The sequence below is a fragment of the Pseudophryne corroboree genome, chromosome 2 (genome assembly GCF_028390025.1).
Source record: "Pseudophryne corroboree isolate aPseCor3 chromosome 2, aPseCor3.hap2, whole genome shotgun sequence".
NCBI lineage: Eukaryota > Metazoa > Chordata > Amphibia > Anura > Myobatrachidae > Pseudophryne > Pseudophryne corroboree.
Window position 1 is genome coordinate 902744669 of NC_086445.1, and position 21576 is coordinate 902766244.

The 21576-nt window shown below is 44.8% G+C and overlaps 1 protein-coding gene across 1 annotated transcript in view; it reads left to right on the forward strand.

The window, feature by feature from the left end:
- Nucleotides 1-21576, forward strand: part of COL26A1 (collagen type XXVI alpha 1 chain) — a 783134-nt gene that overhangs the window by 750986 nt on the left and 10572 nt on the right. Inside the window, exons 6-10 of the mRNA XM_063956052.1 lie at nt 4071-4109; nt 7163-7270; nt 12268-12420; nt 17083-17175; nt 20362-20414. Of these exons, the coding sequence (XP_063812122.1) occupies nt 4071-4109; nt 7163-7270; nt 12268-12420; nt 17083-17175; nt 20362-20414 (446 nt within the window). The remainder of the gene's footprint in view (nt 1-4070; nt 4110-7162; nt 7271-12267; nt 12421-17082; nt 17176-20361; nt 20415-21576) is intronic.

A 21576-nucleotide genomic window follows, 5' to 3' on the forward strand; every position in this document is an offset into this window, starting at 1 on the left:
AGTCTCCTACATGTTTTACAGTACTGTAGGTATGGTGTTCTTTTTTTTACAGCTTATGGGGGTCATTCAGACCTGATTGCTGCGCTGCGATTTTTGCTGTCCTGCATGCAGATAGTCGCCGCCTACAGGGGGAGTGTATTTTCGCCATGCAAGTGTGCGATCCTCTGTGTACTCCGAGCTGCTAAAATTCACTGTGTGTAGTCTCTGCACAGCCCTGGACTTACTCCTACAGTGCGATCACACCAGTCTGATTGGGGCCGGAGCTGACGTCAGACACACTCCCTGAAAACGCTTGGGCACGCCTGCATTTTTCTGAACACTCCTAGTAAATGGTCAGTTACCACCCACAAACGGCTTACTCCTGTCAATCACCTTGCGAATGCCCGTGCGAACTGATTTTTCACACCATCCCGCCACTGACCAGCGATGCCCAGTGCACATGCGTATTGCAGTGCATACGCATGCACATTTAGTAACTGATTGCTCGCTGTGCGAAAACACACAGCAGCGATCAGATCTGAATGACCCCCTTTGTTTTTCATCTGTAAACATAGAGCTGATGGGACTAGCTAAATACAGATGGAGCCATCTTTATCTTGGCCTTTAATAGGATTAACTGAGCAAGGGCAGTCGGATTTATTCCCCTGCTGTAATGATTTAATCCCCTGATGTATTGTTCTCTCTGTATTGTATTGCAGCTGAGAACAATAGATGAAGGGCTCATGCTAATAAACCATGGTGTGCCTAGGTGCAGCAGAGAAGCCAAGATGAACATGGCTCTAGCTGCAGCTCTAGTTTTGACTCATCTGTCCAAGGCACGTTCTCCCACAAGCACTGTAACAATATGCATTTTTGAAAATTACACTTTGGATTTTTTTTTTAAAAGTAGAGTCCGTCTGAATCTTCTTCCACGGAGCCCACTGTCACCTAAAAAGCATTGGATGGTGCGATCAGACACTGACATACCTTGCCCTTTTTTTTTACTATTCTTCCTATCCTTCTGTTTAACCTGGGGCTAATTTTCCAATTGCGGCCACATCCAGAGAGGTAGACGACAGTCAAATGTGTTATAAAGGGGCCTACACCCAGGTGTCACCCTTCCAAGGGGTGACACCAAAATTCCAGCTCCTTTGCAGTTACAGGACGGGGGTGCTGCAGTGTGACATTATCCTGCAGCACTCAGCTCCTGTTACTGAGAATGAGCCAGCAGTGTTGACATGAGTCTCCAGGGGGCAAGCCAGTATCTCTGGAGTTGCTGGGCACTCCCATGGAGTGATGTATCCGGGGGGCTTCTTGTGTGGCCATACCCTATAGTGACATCCACAAAATGAAGCCCCCTACCATTGAAGCCACACTCTCGTTCTGGTGCTCTTGGCAGCACCAGGTGTCACCACTGGCTACAGTCCCGTGGGCTTTAGACTTCTTAATAATGTTGCTGCTGTAGTCACAAGAACATCAAGTTGTTTGGACTGGTCTTATAGCCTTTACCTTTAATGTTCTTGTCTAGAATTTTCTTTTTGCTGTCTGGTCCATGTTCAGTGCACATGATAATACCAAACAGCAGAGTGACTAATTTTCTCCATTTAATAGGCTGAATGACTGATTAGAAGACTTGATGTACTAAGCAGCGATAACAGGGGAGAATTAAGCCAGTGGAGAAGTTGTCAGTGACAACTAATTAGCATTGACATAACATGTATAATTTGCATACTATAAAAATATACAGAGCATTGATTGGTTGCCATGGGCAACTTCTCCACTTGCTTACTTCTCCACTTTTATCGCTGCTTAGTACATGTCCCCCTAAAGGCATGTCTGATGTTAATTTAAGACATACATTAGTTTGAAATATCACTATAATCCAGTTATTTATTATTATTTTTAAGGGGTACCAACAAATCTGTTCAGGTCATTTTAGAATATCTTTGAAGAATAAGCAAAATTATATCTGTTGTCACAGTACCTTTGCTTTGTTCTATGAAATAACAAAGGCATGCAGGTATACAGTATTATTATTATCCTTTATTTATAAGCGCCACATGGGATCCGCAGCACCTAATTACAGAGTACATAAACAAATAAGCAAAACAAGAAGACAGTGACTTACAATTCAATACAATATAGAAAAAGTACAGGGTATATAAACATAGTTGTGTCAGCAGACAACACTGAAATAAGTATCAGTGGCGGTAGAGGGAGTATTGAAAAGAAGATAAATTAAGTAAGAGACGTAAAAGCACATGAGGGAAGAGGGCCCAGCTTGTGAGAGCGTACATTACATTCTAATGGCGAGGGGCACACAGACAGGGGTGACACAGATGGGGTAGATAGTGAGCGTGGGCCACAGAGGCCTTAGAATGAGATTAGGCTGGGTTTGGTGAAGAAGTGGGTCTTGAGAGCCCATTTGAAGTTTTGTAGAAAGGTGGAGAGTCTGAGGGGGATAGGTAAAGAATTCCAGAGAAAGGGAGCAGCACGTGCAAAATCTTGGAGGTAGAAGTGGGAGGAGGCAATCAGTAGGCAGGAGAGGCAGCATGCATTAGTAGAGCGAAGAGGACGGGTGGGAGTGTAATGGGAAATAAGGTCAGAGATGTAAATAGGAGAGGAGTGGATGAGGGCTTTGTGAGAGTGAGAAGGGGAGGAAAGGTAGATTTGAGTATCATCAGCATAGAGATGATATTGTAAGTCAAAAGAGCTAATGAGTTCACCTAAAGAGGCGGTATAGAGAGAGAAAAGGACCAACAGTTAGTGGAAGTGGGGGGGAGGTGGAATCATGAGAGGATACAGAGAAGAAACAGTCAGAGAGGTAGGAGGACAGCCAGGAGAGGGCAGTATCACGCAGACCAAAGGAGTGAAGGAGTTGCAGAAGGAGAGGGTGGTCCACAGTGTCAAAAGCAGCACAGAGGTCAAGGAGGATAAGCAAAGAGTAAAACATGAGACATTAGCTTTTCATTTAATAACTTTTCAGGAGGAATGAAGCATTGTTTTAGGGACTGTAAGGATACAAAGATATTTGTTAACTTCTGTAGGTATCCAGTGGCAAACGCAGGATTTCTCGAGGAGGGTTTTCAAATGCAATCCATAATCTCCCACTCTGCAGAGCAAGTTTAGGAGTCTGGGGGAGTGGTAGAAGTACCTAGTAATGACCCTGAACATTGGTACTTTTTATACAATGGATATGGGCATACAGTATTAATATTTAACACTATAGGTGGTCTATAGTATAGGCTATATCAAACACATTTAAACAATATAAATAAGATAAGTGTTCAGGAAAATGTTAAACATACCATAATAAATAAATACACAAACATAATAGAACTAGTAGTAGACAGAAGTGCACTTTCTAAGCACACATTCTCCCACCTCATGGAAAGGCTTCTGACTTTTCTTCCTGGCAGCTACGTTCATATTCATATTCATATTTTAATCATTGCTATAGTTGTTATAATTTGAACCACTTGCCAAGAGGAGGGGGGTTTTCCAGGCAACTAGAAACCCCCCTGCGTTTGCCTATGGTACCTACGGAATATCTGTTTTTTCCCTATTGGAACCCAATAATAAATAAACATGTATACTATTTTACTTTATTTACAGAATGTAGTGGTGCTTATCCTACACTATAATATGTAGATCAGTGTTTTTAAACCACTGTGCCATGGCACACTAGTGTGCCCTGAGCAGTCTCCAGGTGTGCCGCCATAGAAGCAGAGTCAGTCCCGTCAGTATTTTGCCGTTACTGAGGGCCTGGAACAATCAATACTGGTGGGTTTAGTGGTTGCAGAACCAGTTCTTATTTTGCGCCTGGGCAGTGTTGGGCTCTTCTGTCTTCCTCAGATGTGGCTCTGGCGTTACATATGGAGAAGCTGCGACATGACATCCTAGGACACGCAGCTGCACCATGCATCACCATTATATTTCAGTGTGCCTTGGCGATATTTAAATCTTGTTCAGTGTGCCACGAGTTGTAAAAGGTTGAAAATCTCTGATGTAGATAGTGTCCCTTTACTGTTTTGAAATAAACACTGTGACAAGTGAAGAAACTTGACATTGCTTTACATTGTTTTAAACAGAATCTAAAGGAGATAAAATTGAAGAAAAGAAGACTCGAGGTAAAAGGAGCATGTTTTTGTTATTCTTGTAGATCATGCATATTACTTGCAAATATATTGTATATACCATGCGTTGTGTTAGTGTCTCAGTTTTTTTGTAAACAATTTATTTTATTTTATGGTATTATAAAGAATAATACATGACTGAAACAGTAAGTCAACAATAAAATTGGTACACAAGGTATAAAAAACATTCAGTCACATAAATGAGCTATTAAAAAACTGAACAATTCAACAATAAAACAATGTAGTACTGTAAGATGTGTTAAGTTCTGTTAGTGCCTCAGTTTTTAAACATGGTAATTTTACTATATATAGTACATTGTAACAGTCTTGTGACTGTTTGTTGACACTGTATACATTTGATAGTTGTTTTCTTAAACATAATAAATATTTATATACATATACACACACTTTGTATATATGATTTTCCTTGTAATTGAACAGACATTCAGCTCTTTCTAACTTACCTTTTTTCCTTAGAACAAAACTGTTGCACTTACTGTAACTTGCTGGATACTTACTGTATAACATAAATATAAACATAGCATATTTCTATGTAGTCAGCGATATACAGTAACTTCTGTCAGGTTATATTAATTGCCAGCTCCATACTTTACCAGTTAGCTTTTATCCATGGCTGTGTGATATTCCCATCCGTCCCTGCACCAGTGTGGCTTAGGCTTACAGTCTAAACTCTATGGCATACAATTCATATTAGTTATTTTCTTTAGATGCCAATGAAACTACTAGTATGTTTTAGAATGTGAGCAAAACCTAGAGCACCTAGCAAAACCCCACCCAAACATGGAGAGAACATGCAAGCCCATCCCAGATATTGGGCCCGATTCAGACCTGATCGCTGGGCTGCTAATTTTACTGTCCTGGGATCTGATAGTCGCCACCCAAAGGGAGTGTAAATTCACCCCGTGCAAGTGTGCGATCGCATGTGTACATTGTGCAAAAATGTCCATCAGTCAGCGGAAGGCTGCAAATCCATTCGCACCTCACTCACCATCGAATGATTTTTGCAATGTGTGCAGTCTGTGCGCATCCCAGGTCTTACTCCTACAGCGATGAGAACAGGCTGATCGGGTCCGGAGCTGACATCACACACTCTCCCTGAAAACGCTTGGGAACTACTGCGTTTTCCCTGACACCCCCAGAAAACGGTCACTTACCACCCACAAACGGCCTCATCCTGTCAGCTTGCAAATGGCTGTGTGATCGCAAATTTTCGTACCAGCTTGTCGCTGTTTGGCGATGCCTGTTGTTTGGCGACGTGCATGCGCATTGCGGTGTATACGCATGCGCACTCAATCAATAATCGCCTGCTGTGCGAAAACGCACAGCAGCGATCAGGTCTCAAGAAATACTTGCCTACTCTCTTGGAAGAGTAGGCAGCTCTCCCACATTCCACCCACTTCCTAGTGAAGCTGGCAGGATTGAGAGATAATTAGGGGAATCATGGCGCTGTATGGAGGGGGTGGGCTTAATGACACAATTTGCATAATTTTAGCCACTCCCCTCCATGCACACCCATTAACCAGTGTTTTGTCATAGTGGGGGAAGGGCCTAATGACATCAGATCTTTATCTGCTGTCAAATATACTCAGGGCCGTCTCTACTATTAGACAGCTTTAGGCAATTGCCTAGGGGCACCAGCCACTGGGGGGCGCCACTGAGTCCACTCACAAAAAAAAATGAAGGCTATCTCTTTCAGTCGTACCTCCCAACATTAACTATTCCAGGAAGGACAATATGCTCTGTTTCAGGACTTCTATTTTTAATTTATGGTTGCCATCACCTGTGCTGAAACATCTTTCTTATCAAGCTACTACTTCAACACAGGTGATGACAATAATAAATTAAGAGGAAGTCCAGGAACAGAGCATCTACTGGTCTACTGATGACCAGGGCCGAAGCTACCAAGGCGTCAAGCCTCTGGAACTCTGCCAGCCCTCGGTACTGCACTGTCACCTGTCGGTGTGGCTGAGTCAGCAGTAGTGGTGGCCACCCCTTCCCTCTCCTCCAGTCCTATCCTTTCCTCCAGAAGCCAATGTGTCAATGGTGACACTCACATAAGAAGCTCTGTGTGTGTTGTGTGTGTGAATAAGTGCTGGCAGGATGTGTATATGTGTGTGTGTGTTTGTTTGTGTGTGTTAATGAGTGCTGGCAGGGTGTGTGTGTCATATTACAGAAGTTACGGCATTTCTATATAGTATATAATGAATTGTGGACACGGCTGTATGGCATATGATATTATAAATTGGGGACACTGATAGATACGTGGCATATTATAAACACACTTCTTCTTCCCCTTCACTTGCTGCTGACAGATCCTGCTCACAGCAACTACTGTATCAGTATATCCTACCTTTGGAATAACGTGGAGTTGTAGTAGGACGGGAACGCGACCAGCTATCAGTTGGCTGATAGATGTTTGAGACACTGAAAAAAAAAAAAGATTGAGATGGAGTTAGGGTGATTACACACTAGGCGATGTGCTCTATGAGCAACGTCGCCTAGTGTGTTCCCTTCCCTGCTGGGGCGGTCATCGGCAGTGCGTACACACTGTGCGATATGCAAACGATATTGCTCAGTGACATCATGCCGTGGCCCGGCCGTGCATGCAGTTGTTGGACGACAGTCCAAATTGCATGCACAGCAGACAGCGAGGGTTGTTAATGACCTTCGGGGCCGCGCATCACTCGTCGTTGGGTAGCATACACACTGGTCGGTATGGTAAACAACGTCACTCAGGAAGGGCAAAATGAGCAACATTGTTTACTTTATCGGCAAGTGTGTACCTACCTTTAGAGGTGGAAGTTAATCTACTGGATTCAAAAATCAGCTGAATAATAAAACAAGAAGCTTGGGATATCATATTCGTATGCCATTGCCTATGGATGTCTTCAGTACACATGTAGGGACAATTAACAATATAACAGATTTTTCTGTACTGTACATTTTCATACAATGACAGAACGAACCTAATTAGTTATAAATATTTTAAAAATGTATTTAAAATCTCTCTGTGACCTTGTTTACAGGGTTGCCAGGAATCCCAGGACTACCTGGATCAACTGGATCTATTGGTTTACCTGGATCAAAAGGAGACCGAGGAGAAGTGGGGGAAGCTGGACCTGCTGGGCCCCAAGGTACCAGCAATCTCTTAGCCTAAATCTGGTGCTTACTCTAATGTTGATATTCTCTTCCATATTATAATCTAGAAAGAAGCCTATTTTTTGTATTCTGTAAAGTAGAGATGAGCAAATAAGTTCTTCCCACAAAGTTCAGATCTGAAAATATGGCAAGATGTAATTTTCCCAGAAAACTTGGACTTCGCGTATGATCCAAGCTTTCCGGAAAAAAACAACCATAGTGGGTGGAACTCAGTTTAATCTATGCAGCTCATTTCTGTTGTAAAGTATCTACCACAACTACTGTACATTGTGATCAATATTACTGACTACAGTATTTACTGTGTTGGTGGCCAAATTTACATTTTAGACCAGAAAGGAGCCCGTTCCCAAGATATGCTCGGAGTGAAGTGACCGCATCAGTGGTCTCTTCACACCTTTATCGGGACTGCGCATGTATGGTCTACCGGCCACTGGCGGTACTTTATGTGAAATGTAGCCCATATGCTACAACAAGAAACAGACTAATGCCATCTTCTGATGCTAGAGCAATATTAGGACCCCTTATACTATCTAGTACTGGTGTCCCTTTCACATTATACCACATGGTATGATACAAAATTCACATTACAGCACACAGTATGAGCCGAAATTCACATTCTAGCACACAGTATGAGCCAAAATTCACATTATACCACCCAGGATGAGCCAAAATTCACATTATACCACATAGTTTGTCACATGATATGAGCCAAAATTCACATTACAGCACACAGAATGAGCCAAAATTCACATTATGCCACATGGTATGAGCGGAAATTCACATTATAGCACACGGTATCAGCCGAAATTCACATTATAGCACACGGTATGAGCCGAAATTCACATTATGCCATACGGTATGAGCCGAAATTTACATTATAGCACACAGTGTGAGACAAAATTCACATTATGCCACACGGAATGAGACAAAAATTCAGGGAGAGTGACAGCAGGGACAGGGAGAGTGACAGAAGGACAGGGAGAGGGACAGAGGGGCAGGGAGAGGCACAGAGGAACAGGGAGAGGGACAGAAGGACAGGGAGAGGGATAGAAGGACAGAGAGAGGGACAGAGGGACAGGGAGAGTGACAGAGAGAGGGACAGTAAGAGCATACAGTAGGGACTAGGGAAAGAGAAAAGCAGCTGGGTAAAATGACCTATTGAGCAGCGGCGGTGCGGAGGAGTCTGTGGTCTGCGGTGCGGTGGATGATGAGGCTGTGGGCGTTGGAGATGATGCAGAAGAAGAGGAGGCTGTGGGAGTTGGCGGAGGTGCAGAGGAGACTGAGGGTGGCAGCAAGGAGGCTGAGGGCAGTGGCGGTGCAGTGGAGGAGGAGGCAGAGGGCGGTGGTGGCGCAGCAGGCAGAGGAGGCTGTGGTCGGCGGCTTTGGTGCGGTTCCTATGACCGGCACTCAGGGGTGTATCTACCCATTGGCCAGGATGGCACTCGCCAGGGGCGCGAGCCAAGGAGGGGGCGCCACCCTCGGCCAATGGGAGGAATCACTTAGTAGTGGCATTTCTTGTGCTGGAGAATCGCACAGTACTCAGGAACAGGCTCCGGTGTTCGGCACCGCAATGCACTAGTGAAGAAAGTGAAAATAAACTACAGTTACCAGCAGCCCTTGCCGTCAGGAGCTCCTGCAAACAAGGGTAGCTTGTTCAGAAAGTGTGGTGTGGTGTGGTGTGGTGTGGTGTGGTGCGGTGCGTAAGTGTGGTGTTCCTGCCTACTGTGCGATCCTTCAGCCCAGGTGATGCCCAGCTCATCACACTAGGTATATGTATTACAGATATGTTCTTTGACGGGAGAGGGCTATATGCATGGAGGGGGAAGACATTGTGCAGGGAGGGGGGGGAGACTATGCCTATGTGCAGGGAGGGGGGGAGACTATGGCTATGTGCAGGGAGGGGGGGAGACTATGGCTATGTGCAGGGAGGGGGGGGGAGACTATGGCTATGTGCAGGGAGGGGGGAAGGAGACTATGGCTATGTGCAGGGAGGGGGGGGAGACTATGGCTATGTGCAGGGAGGGGGGGGGAGGCTATGGCTATGTGCAGGGAGGGGAGGGAGACTATGGCTTTATGCAGGGAGGGGGGGGGAGACTATGGCTATGTGCAGGTAGGGGGGTGACTATGGCTAGGTGCAGGGAGGGGGGGGGGACTATGGCTATGTGCAGGGAGGGGGGGAGACTATAGCTATGTGCAGGGGGGGAGACTATGGCTATGTGCAGGGAGGGGGGGGGAGACTATGGCTATGTGCAGGGAGGGGGGAGACTATGGCTATGTGCAGGGAGGGGGGAGACTATGGCTATGTGCAGGGGGGGAGACTATGGCTATGTGCAGGGAGGGGGGGAGACTATGGCTATGTGCAGGGAGGGGGGGAGACTATGGCTATGTGCAGGGAGGGGGGAGACTATGGCTATGTGCAGGGAGGGGGGAGACTATGGCTATGTGCAGGGGGGGAGACCATGGCTATGTGCAGGGAGGGGGGGAGACTATGGCTATGTGCAGGGAGGGGGGGAGACTATGGCTATGTGCAGGGAGGGGGGAGACTATGGCTATGTGCAGGGAGGGGGGGAGACTATGGCTATGTGTAGGGAGGGGGGGGAGACTATGGTTATGTGCAGGGAGGGGGATGAGCGCTATGGCTATGTTCTGGAATGGGAGCTATGGCTATGTGCTGGGGGGAGACTATGGCTATGTGCTGAGAGAGGGATGAGACTACGGCTATGTGCTGGAAGGGGGATAGGGACTACTTCTGTGTGCTGGGAACAGAATGGAGACTACGGCCATGTGCTGGGAGGGGAATGGGGACTACTTCTATGCTGGAAGGATGTGGGGACTACGGCTATGTGCTCGGGACAGGAGGTTATCTACAGTACCCATGACCAGGATGGCACTCACCAGGTGCACTGGCCGAGGAGGGGGCGCTTCCTGGTGTTGTCTTGGCCAGGGGGTGGAATCACTTAGTAGTGGTAGTACCAGGGCAGGTGGTTCACACAGCAACCAGGAGCTGGCAGCGGTGGTCGGCACTGCAATGCACCACAGTGAAAAAACTAAAAATAAACTAATAGAATACTATCCTTAATATATCACTACATCACAACTACTAGGTAGCGAGCAGAGATACCTTTTCATTGCCATTAATATTTGATTATACCCCCTGGCTTCGGGTTGCATTGCCGGGCGGTGCCCCTCCTTGGCCGCGCCAGCCACTGCTGATTTCTCCACATTGTGACAAGGATTACTACTGTACTACTGTGAAACGTAATTTTAATTGGGAGTACTATTGTGTGGTCATGTCCCTTTCCCACAAGATCATGCCCCTTTTTTGCACATGCGCCTTCCCTATTTCAAATATGGGGGCGCCAGTCTCTTACTTTGCCAGGGGCGCCCGGACCCCTAGATACACCTCTGACGGTACTATTTAAAATCTGCCGCAGACCGGCAGTCAATCAGGAGCGGCCGCGCCACACACCAACAGCGCTCACAGTCACAGTGATGTGGATTTGAGAGGAGGGGTGGGGAGGGGCCTAACTTCTTTCTTCAGGCTAGGCCACTGCCTAATTGTTTGTTAAGGACAGCAGCAGCGGCGTTCTACAATGAGTCAGCCGGACTCATTATGGTCGATGAATGCGCTGACTGTGGGCCCCTCGATTGCGCCCCGGGAGTGTGACGACAGCGCACCTTCTCTCTCTTCTCTCACACCATAGCGACGAGCAGAGCAGCATGTGCTGGGGAGGCAGCTGTCACACTACAATCACTGCGTAGAGACAGTCTGCCAGAGGACTGGGTATGGGCCTGAGGGGGCATCCTCCCTATCAATCGATGGCGGCACTCTCTCTCTATGTCCCCCACTGTGAGATATCTGTCGGTGGGGAGCGAGCAGCCTGGGATCAGCGGGAAGATGGAACTGGGAGCCAACTCCAAGTGAGCAGCGGATCTCCGCGGGATAACACGGGAGGGATTTACGGGCCCCTTGGGGCCTGTCAGGCCCACCTCTTATTGTATTAGATTGAAATAAAAATGATTGAATAACACAATGCAAATAACATCAAAGTAAATTAAGTAGCTCATCAGCGTCACAGTTTATGTACTATAGCTTTTAGCTAATTAAACCAGCAATTTTAAAGACTTCCAAGAGCAAAAATAATAAAATACCAAAAAATGGGAGGGAAGAGGTACAATTCACACTAAAATAATTAAAACAATATGTGACAGTACAAAAATATAAATTAAGTGCATATATAAATGTCATCCCCTTCCACTCTTTGATCCTAGAATCGATAGCAGCTGCTATTCTGAGAGGATGTGTCAAGTAATGGTTTGAGATGTGCGCAGACCCCCATGTTTAGGTTCTAATTCATCATTGTGTTTTGGTTTTGGAAAAACCACCCTCAAACATTTTGTTTTGGTTTGGGTTTGGTTTTTGGTTTGGTTAAAAACGATTTAAAAAAATCAATTTTCATTGATAAAAATGGATAAAAACAGCTAAAATCATGTCGTTTTTGCAATCCAAAACCCAAAGTTTGGATTTAAAATCCGAATTAAGTACCACAGCAAGATCCAAACTGGGACACGGCTTGGATCACATCCATCTACTCAGGGGATCTGGACTGGGTTTTGGTTTGGTTTGGATCCGCACATCTCTAGTAAGGGATGCTACAGAGTGAAACTTGTTAACAGATATGCCTCTAAGGCCTTCCATGCTTGATCAAGTTTTCCCATGGTTCACATAAAAAGATTGTGCACAGGCACAACCACCACTAGTCATCACCACCAGATGGGTTTCATGTCTCTAAGTTTCCAAAATCCATAATGCCCCGTACGGCGGATGGCACAGTAGAATGCACCCTGGCAGGACCTTAAAGATTTCTTTCATTGCAATACATATGATAACTTTAGTAGGAGGATACAGTAGGAACATTGCAAAATCTATTTACCAATAAAAGGTATTTTGAACATATTTTTTTTTCACCAGGACCTATGGGACCTCGAGGGCCAAAAGGAGCTCCTGGAGAAACTGGAATACAAGGACCACCAGGCCCTCCAGGGCCACCTGGACTACCTGCCATCCCAATCTCTTTTCCAGAGGGAGTTTTGTACTCTTTACAGCCTAACTCAGAGAGGGAAAGTGAGTATCTGCTCTTTCATGATGCTCACCCACTTTTCATGATTATTTTATGGCACATGCTTGTATTCTTCATACTACATAAACCACAGCTGCACCCTCCGCCAATACAGTAGTTGCCTAATTTGCAGGAATCCTAAGATGCTGAAATGCATATTATGAATCACTTTATCACTCTTGGGGCTTTCCCACTTCATGATGGGTTGCATCGGTTATACAATGATTTTGTTGTAAGAAATAATACTTTCTTTTGGTAGTATACTGCAGTAAATATATTTTTTATTAGTCTATAAAATAAAAAATATGGCATTATGGAAGAAGACATTTGGTCCATTAGGAGGGGCATGCTGTAGACTAGACCAGGGATGACTAGGGCAGTGCCAAACTCCGATCTTGAAAGTACAACTATGGGTGCAGGTCCATAATTCAGAGGCTAGCACAGAGCCCCCTGACTCCGGGGGGTAAATGTACTAAGCTCTGTGTATGTACGAGTTGGCATACAAGGGAGTGTTAGGGCATTTTTTACTTAGTTTAGTAAAGAAATTTTAATAGATAGAAGTACAAAACACAGGTGGATATGGACATACGATCAAATACACCATTGGCCAGATTCGGATGTACTTTTCACTTAAACACGGGAATTACCTAGAATCATTTCTGCAAACACACCAGTGAATGGAGCAAACTCAGATTAAAGGGCACTTTTCAAGTAGAGGCCCCTGTCAGCAGCGTGTTTAGAGAAGCCTGCACAGATCAGTGAGATCTGCGCAGTAGTTCTGTGTTAAATTAGTTTCTCTTTGATGTGGCCCTGGCTCTAAAAATACGGGGGTGGGGGGTGGGAAGGGAATTGATAGGGTTCCCTTGTATTTAAAGAACCAGCACCGGGCTCTTGGACCGGTCCTGGTTCCAAAAATGCAATGACAAAAAATATTTAGGGTTCCCCTGTATTTAAAGAATGAGCACCGGGCTCTTGGACCGGTCCTGGTTCCAAAAATACAGGAGCAAAAATATGTAGGGATCCTCCTATTTTTAAAACCAAAACCGGGCTCCACTAGCCAAGGAGGTAATACCACAGCTGGGGGACACATTTATATTCATCCTGCCATCCGTAGCATTATCCACCCCCCAACTAGTCAGCTCTGGCCGGTGCACCCTGGAGGAGTTGTTCCCCCCTCCAATTAAGTGGTTCCCCCCTCCAGTGCACCTAAGGCCAGAACTGAAGCCCTGAGGCTATGCTAGGCACCCCTGGGCGGTGGATGCCGAGTACATAACTTTCATGTGTAAAAATAAGATTTAATATTGTCTTGTACAGGTGGAACTAGAGCTCCCAGCAAGCCTCCCCCCATGCTGGTACTTGGAGAACCACAAGTTCCAGCATACAGGGCATTAAAGGTCCTGCTGGTACCTGTAGTCCCACCCATAAAATAAATATTACAATAAACACAGTACACACACACATACAGTAGTAAGCACAACTTTAATAAAGCATACATTCACACTCACATACAGTACATACTCACACTCACAGTGTTTGGCTGCTGGCAATCCCAGCAGTCAAACGCGACTACAGTATATACACCATCGAAAGACACGTGATCATAGTAAACGTTTTTTGTTGTTGTTTTTTTAAACACCCATGTCTGAACGATATCATCCGTGTTTGATATCAATCAGACACAGGTGAAATACGAATCTTAGTAAATTTACCCCCGTGCTCTGTTATGCGCCACTGTTTGTGGAACAGTGTGGTATGCAATGTTTGTTTGACTGTGTTTGACACATAGGGGGTCATTCCGAGTTGATTGCTAGCTGCCGTTGTTCGCTGCGTAGCGATCAGTGAAAAAAACTGCTAATCTGCGCATGCGTATGCGCCGCAATGCGCACGCGCGTCGTATGGGTACAAAGTCCATTGTGGTTTTACACTAGTTCTAGCGACGATTCCAATCACACAGACGGCCGCAAGGTGATTGACAGAAAGAGGGTGTTTCTGGGTGTCAATTGACCGTTTTCAGGGAGTGCTTAGAAAAATGCAGGCATGTCGGGAAAAACGCAGGCGTGGCTCGGCGTTCACTGGGCGGGTGTGTGACGTCAAAAGCCATCCCACCATTGTTAGAATCAACGCACAGGATAAGTAACTACAGGGCTGGTCTTGTTTTGCACAAAAAGATTTTGCTAGCGCTCTGCTGCACAGGCGTTCGCACTTCTGCAAAGCGAAAATACACTCCCCGGTGAGCGGCGACAATTCGTTTGCACGGCTGCTAAAAACTGCTAGCAAGCGATCAACTCGGAATGACCCCCTTAGTGTAGAAAAAAGACACAGCGGACAATTAAAGTGATTTGTCTGCAGCTGCCTCTGCATTACCTGTAGAGCGACTGCCAGTAAACCCTAGGGAGTATATTTAATAAAGGGTGGGTTTTTAGAAGTAGAGATGTTGCCCATAGCAACCAATCAGATTCTACGTCATCATTTATCGAGCACCTTCTAGAAGATAATAGCCAGAATCTGAATGGTTGCTAGGTGCAACATCTCCACTTCTAAAAATCTGCACTTTAGTAAATATAGCCTAAGTGTAGTGGTGAACAGTATTGGTGATGTTTTTTCATGTATCTTATAGGAACATGCAGACAATTGATGTGAGTGTGCCCTTCAGGCGCTCAAACGCAAAATGGCAACTGTAAGCCCCCTCCTAAGTGCGCACTTGAGTTATTTCTTTTGAACAGTTAGCTTCTATCTGTTCAGAGTAAACTATTCCTTAATATGAAGTTTAAACTAACAGCAGTGTTAGTAAATAGTCACTGCAAATTGATGAGAATGCAGTGATAACCAATAAAGTTGAGAAAATAGTGGAGAAAACGAGTGTATATAAACTTGTACATTATACTATATAGCAAAATGTCATACAGTATATTCTACATAACAGAAACATCAGCACTGTGCGATACATTGGTGATATGTAATTACACAATATTCTATGGTGCTGCTACACCAGGATTACAGTTAAACTCTTAGTAACCTAATGTATCATAGATTATTAGTGCTCTAGGTGTCTCATATTTAGTTATCTTGGCAGAAAATAGGAGTTAAGTGAAATAAAAGCAGCCACAATACACAGTGCTAAAAAAAAAAGGATTGGGATAGGAATATGAGGCTACACAATGGGAGCAGTGCCGGATTGCCAAATAGGGAGAGTAGGCACTGGCCTACGGGCCCTGTGCCTTTCAGGGGCACTGTGCCAACGGATCAGAATAATATTCATTTGATCTTCAAAGAAAATTACAATCAAGTTTCTTAAATTATTTCCAAAAGATAGAAATAATGAATCGACTAAAAAAATATGAAAACTTTACATTTAAGGCTCTATAGACAAAATACTGTATTAATGTAATGTACCCACTAACAACTTAAAATACATAAACCAATAACATTAGATTCCCATTACAGATCGTAGACTTTTTCTTGGTAAAACTAAAAACATATTAGGAGATAATTTGCGAGGGGGGCCCCGAGAGTTCGACTGCCTTGGGGCCTCCACAGGGTGTAGGGGTCTATTTACTAAATCCTTGGATGGAGATAAAGTCAACAGAAGTACGAGCCAATTGACTGCTAACAGCCATGTCACAGGCTGGGTTTGAAAAATGACAGTTAGGAGCTGATTGGCTGGTACTTTATTTCCATCCACTTTATCTCCATCCAAAGCTTAGTAAATAGACCCCTCTATCTGGCACTGATGGGATGGTAGCAGTGTCTAGTCAAGAGACTAGGCACTGCATGATGACAGTGGTGGGTTGGAAAATCTTGGGAGCTTGGTTCCCCTTCTTGTACGCCTGAGAGCACAAGGTAAATATCCCATCGATATGCCTTCAGTGGTAGCACAACTAGTTGGTGAGTAAAACTAATGACAAGGGGGGTCATTCCGAGTTGTTCGCTCGTTGACGATTTTCGCTATGCTGCTATTTGTTGCAAAATGCGCATGCGCAAGGCATGCAGGGCGCATGCGCTTAATTATTTAACTAAAAACTTAGCAGATTTGCTGTGGATTCTGCGGTGCTTTTCAGTCGCACTGCTGATCGGTGAGTGATTGACAGGAAAGGGTTGTTTCTGGGTGGTAACTGAGCGTTTTCCGGGAGTGTGCTAAAAAACGCAGGCGTGTCTGGAAAAAATGCGGGAATGTCTGGAGAAACAGGGAAGTGGCTGGCCGAACGCAGGGCGTGTTTGTGACGTCAAACCAGGATCTAAACGGACTGAGTTGATCGCAATCTGTGAGTAGGTCTGGAGCTACTCAGAAACTGCAAAGAATTATTTAGTAGCAGTTCTGCTAATCTTTCGTTCGCTATTCTGCTAAACTAAGATACACTCCCAGAGGGTGGGGTCCTAGCGTGTGCAATGCTGCTAAAAGCAGCTAGCGAGCGAACAACTCGGTATGAGGGCCAATGAGGGTACAGGGTTTCTGTTGTATAATGATAGTGAAGCAAAAGTGAAACATTAATATTTTATCACCGGAACTGCATTGTTCTCCAATGAGACTCTACTCACACAAATTATGCTGCCATTTAATTGATCTCTAGTTTCAGCCTATAATCAATGCTTCCTCAATGATTTCTTATATGGCTTGTATGTCAAAGCTTCTACTTACACCTTTATGCTTCTTTATATTTCTTTTATAGATGGAGAACCACATTTAGTGTCTACAATTACAGATACTGTAATGTCTGGCTTTCCTGGACCACGTGGCCCTCCTGGCCCTATTGGACCCCCTGGTACAGTAACAATAATGACCCACACAGAATGTTTGACTTGCTTTGCCTATGTGATTACACATTTTGGAGCTGATACAGAGCTGAGTGTAGGCCTGTTGGCAGAGCTGAGTGTAGGCCTGTTGGCAGAGCTGAGTGTAGACCTGTTGGCAGTGCTGAGTGTAGGCCTGTTGGCAGAGCTGAGTGTAGGCCTGTTGGCACAGCTGAGTGTAGGCCTGTTGGCACAGCTGAGTGTAGGCCTGTTGGCAGAGCTGAGTGTAGGCCTGTTGGCAGTGCTGAGTGTAGGCCTGTTGGCAGAGCTGAGTGTAGGCCTGTTGGCACAGCTGAGTGTAGGCCTGTTGGCACAGCTGAGTGTAGGCCTGTTGGCAGAGCTGAGTGTAGGCCTGTTGGCACAGCTGAGTGTAGGCCTGTTGGCAGAGCTGAGTGTAGGCCTGTTGGCAGTGCTGAGTGTAGGCCTGTTGGCACAGCTGAGTGTAGGCCTGTTGGCAGAGCTGAGTGTAGGCCTGTTGGCAGTGCTGAGTGTAGGCCTGTTGGCAGAGCTGAGTGTAGGCCTGTTGGCACAGCTGAGTGTACGCCTGTTGGCAGAGATGAATGTATGCCTTTTGGCAGAGCGTGCGGTGTGTGTTTTTGTACTGCACATGCTCTAGAACTGCACATACAGGTACAGTCAAATCAGAATTGTGCGCAATTCAATCGCATCTTCTTTACACTGGGATGTAATGGGGCATTTTCACATAGGAAAGGTAAAGTGCAATCCTGGGCATGGGATCAGTATGGATGACCGGCGTCCAGGATCCCGGCGTTCATAATATCGACGCCAGGATTCTGATGTTCAAAATCCTGACAGGGGTGAATAGAGGGTATTTCCCCCTCTTCTCTACCCCCTAACCCTAACCCTTTGGTCCCGTAGCCTAAACCTAACCTCCCCCTTTAGTGAATAAACCTTACCACCCCCCTGAGGTGCCTAAACCTACCCACTCACCCCCGCTGCCTAAATATAACCCTCCCTCCCCCGCAGCCTGACCCTAACCTCCCCTAGGGGTGAATAACCCTAACCCTCCCTCCCCGCAGCCTAAACCTACTCCCCCACCCGCAGCCTAACCCTAACCCCCTGGGTGGCACCTAAACCTAACCCCCCCCCTTCCCATCCCTAAAACTAACCCGCCGGCTGATGTAATGGTTGGAATGACGGCTTTCGGGATTACAGCGTCGGTCTCCTGCCCCTTTTGGAGTTTTAACGTCAGGATTCCAACGGGTGTCGGGATTCCGGCGTCGGTATTTCAGCTGCCGGGTTGCACCACACCCCCTGGGTATAAGCATAAATATGCCTGTTTCCAGTTGTAGATTTTGCACCTGGTACAAGGTAGATACAAATAAGACAATCCATTGATGCTAACTAATAGCAAACCAATAGAAAACACACTGGCATACTGTATACATACATGAATACATGAAAGGATATGAGAAATTAATCCCATATACATATACTGTAGCTATGTAAAGAAAACCACTAAGTGGAGAGGAGCACTGGCATTAAGCAATTTAATTTGATCAAGAATTAAAAGTACAGTACATCATATCGAACAACAACAATATCATAGAATGAGACAATATAAAACAGTTGTTAGCAATTACCGGCCAGTAAAAATAAAAAGTCCCACTGAAATTAATATGAGCAATTGCTATAGCATCAAAAAAGCTACAGTATTCGTAAGGTTGTTAGCAATTAAAAGGGGCTCTTTAGTTCAAAGTTAGTAAGTCAGCAGTATTTGTTTGCAGCAAGCATTTAAATATAACACAAATGATGGGTCACATAGATTGTTTACCCATCCACGGAGTCCACAGATTCTTTGTACCTCCCAGCTACTGCTGCTTTATCCTTATATACATGGCCTTGTCTGGAGAGAGAGGGCTTAGTGAATGGCCATTGTGTGGAATCCGGAAACTAAGGGTCACCGATCTCCTCTTTTGTTGTCCGGATCAGACCCTCCGTGATGTGTTAACCACTACTGCAGACTGGCTGCTGGCGCTGAACGGTAGTGAGAGTCTGCTTGATGCCTTGCTGTAGGACACTTCACAGCTGCCGGCTTGCGGGATCTTGGTCTAATTGTCGCAATCAAGTTTCTTAAATTATTTCCAAAAGATAGAAATAATGAATCGACTAAAAGAAATGAAAACTTTACATTTAAGGCTCTATAGACAAAATACTGTATTAATGTAATGTACCCACTAACAACTTAAAATACATAAACCAATAACATCAGATTCCCATTACAGATCGTAGACTTTTTCTTGGTAAAATTAAAAACATATTAGGAGATAATTTGCGAGCGGGGCACCAAGCTACTCCCACCTCGTCATCCCTAGCCGGCTTCTATGGGCTGCAACCAGTGCAGTCCATAGAAGACAGGGGATCGTGCATGCACAGTCTTGCCACTGCTAATACGCATGCGCCAGTCCTGGAACCTGCCAGATCCATTGTGCAGGTGCTAGCACATGGCTGAGGGGCTGACTGTCTCCTCTCCTCCTCTCATCTTTCTGGGCATGAACAGGTAGCAACAGACCCTCCTACCACTGTCAGGTAGGAGCCGCCACTTCTAACATCTCAGTAAAATCCACTTTTTTGCTTATCTTTTCACAGGTTTATTACATGAAATCCAAAGTGTCTTCAACTGAAGAGGTGGCAGCATGATACTGTATACATATGCCCAATTTTCATCCACCTCTTCATTTATTGATGAAATAAAGAAAAAAAATTATCTGCTTGGATAATTACAGAATATTCAAAACAAACATATCTTCGTTACTCATAACAATCAAACAATAGTTTCCTGACATCTAAACAATAGTTTGCGTGTGTATGGCTCTTCAGATTATAATTTGTATAATTAAATTGGTGACCTCATTATGTGTACAACACCAATAGTCTGGCTGCAGAAGGACGCTTACCCCTGTTAGATTGCACAGCAAAACCTTTATTATATACTAATGATTCTGTACTCCATGCAATTAGTGTACAATATCTGAGGTCCTACTTATAGCTGTGGACAGATAAGGCGCCTGAGTTAGTTATTCTATAATATTGCTGTTTCATTGTAAACAGAAACATTGGTTAGTACATTTCATGACAAAACTGTAAAATGCTATTAGTTTGAAGAGGTGCAGTTAACAAGCGGTTTTCTGATTTAGGACTTCCAGGACCAAACGGACCTGCTGGCCCAATGGGTCTTTCAGGAACTCAGGTGGGTGCTGTAATAATGTTACTGTGTGAATTTGGGTGGCTTTGAATGGCTGGGGAGGCACTGGCTAGTATCAGAGTCAGGTTTAAAACATACATATACTGTATGAACCCGAGGGTTCATGTGGGCATTATATAAAGACTAGCCGTTCTGCCCGTTCTTCGCACAGGAGTTTCTGATTTTCACAATTGTAAATGTAAATGAGTGTTAAAAATTGTGTAAATCTGTAGAGCTGTAAATTTGAGACGTCTTAATGTAAGTAAATATTAATCCATGGTTCTTGGCGTTATCAGATAAGCACCCGTAGCAGATACAGTTAAAAGTTACAGGACCATTTTTGTAGTTTATTAAATTCTACACACTGGAGGTGTAATCCAAATTTTGATCCAATTGTCCGTTTTCGCGTTATCGCTCAACAATGCAAGTCACTCATTGGTAATGACATCATATCTTCTTATAAGCCAATGGCTGTGGAGAGTAGAGGTCTGATAACAGATGGAAAACGTACAACTGTTGCCTCTGGGCATGCGCAGCAGCTTCCTCTGCCGTCAGTATCCAGTGCAGAGACTCTGCCGATCAGAGTTTTCGATCATGCCTCTTGGTGGCCAGTTGTCAGTGAAGAGAAAAAAATGTGGCCTGTCAGTGGGGTTGTCTGGGCATTGTGTGCTCCACTTGGCAGTTACCTCAATTTCTAATTATTTAACATTTCTCTTCAACCTTCTGATTAATAATAAGGTATTCAATTGTCTATTCTGTTTCCCATGGACAGGAGATATCAGGCGACATACATAAGTTCAGTTTAAAGCTAGTAGTCTGAGTTCAGGCCAATATTGGCAACATAAGCATTCTAACATTTGTCAGAAGGAATGGTGTTCTTCAGATTGTCACCCTCAGACTTTTGTTAGAATGGCTTCACAGCCACTGCCTATCCCTGCTTTTAATAAGACACTGTAGTCTTGAGTGGCAATCAATTATGAATTACTGTATGCACACAAAAATGGGTGGTGTGCTGTTTATGCCAGGTCTGCACAATTGTTTGTTGTTGCTTTTGAAACTTTTTTGCACTGTGCAAAATAATTGCCTATGTAAGGTCATACTTACCTACTCTCACGGAAGTAGCGGGAATCTCACAATTTTTTGGGTAATCCCCTATACCCACATAAGA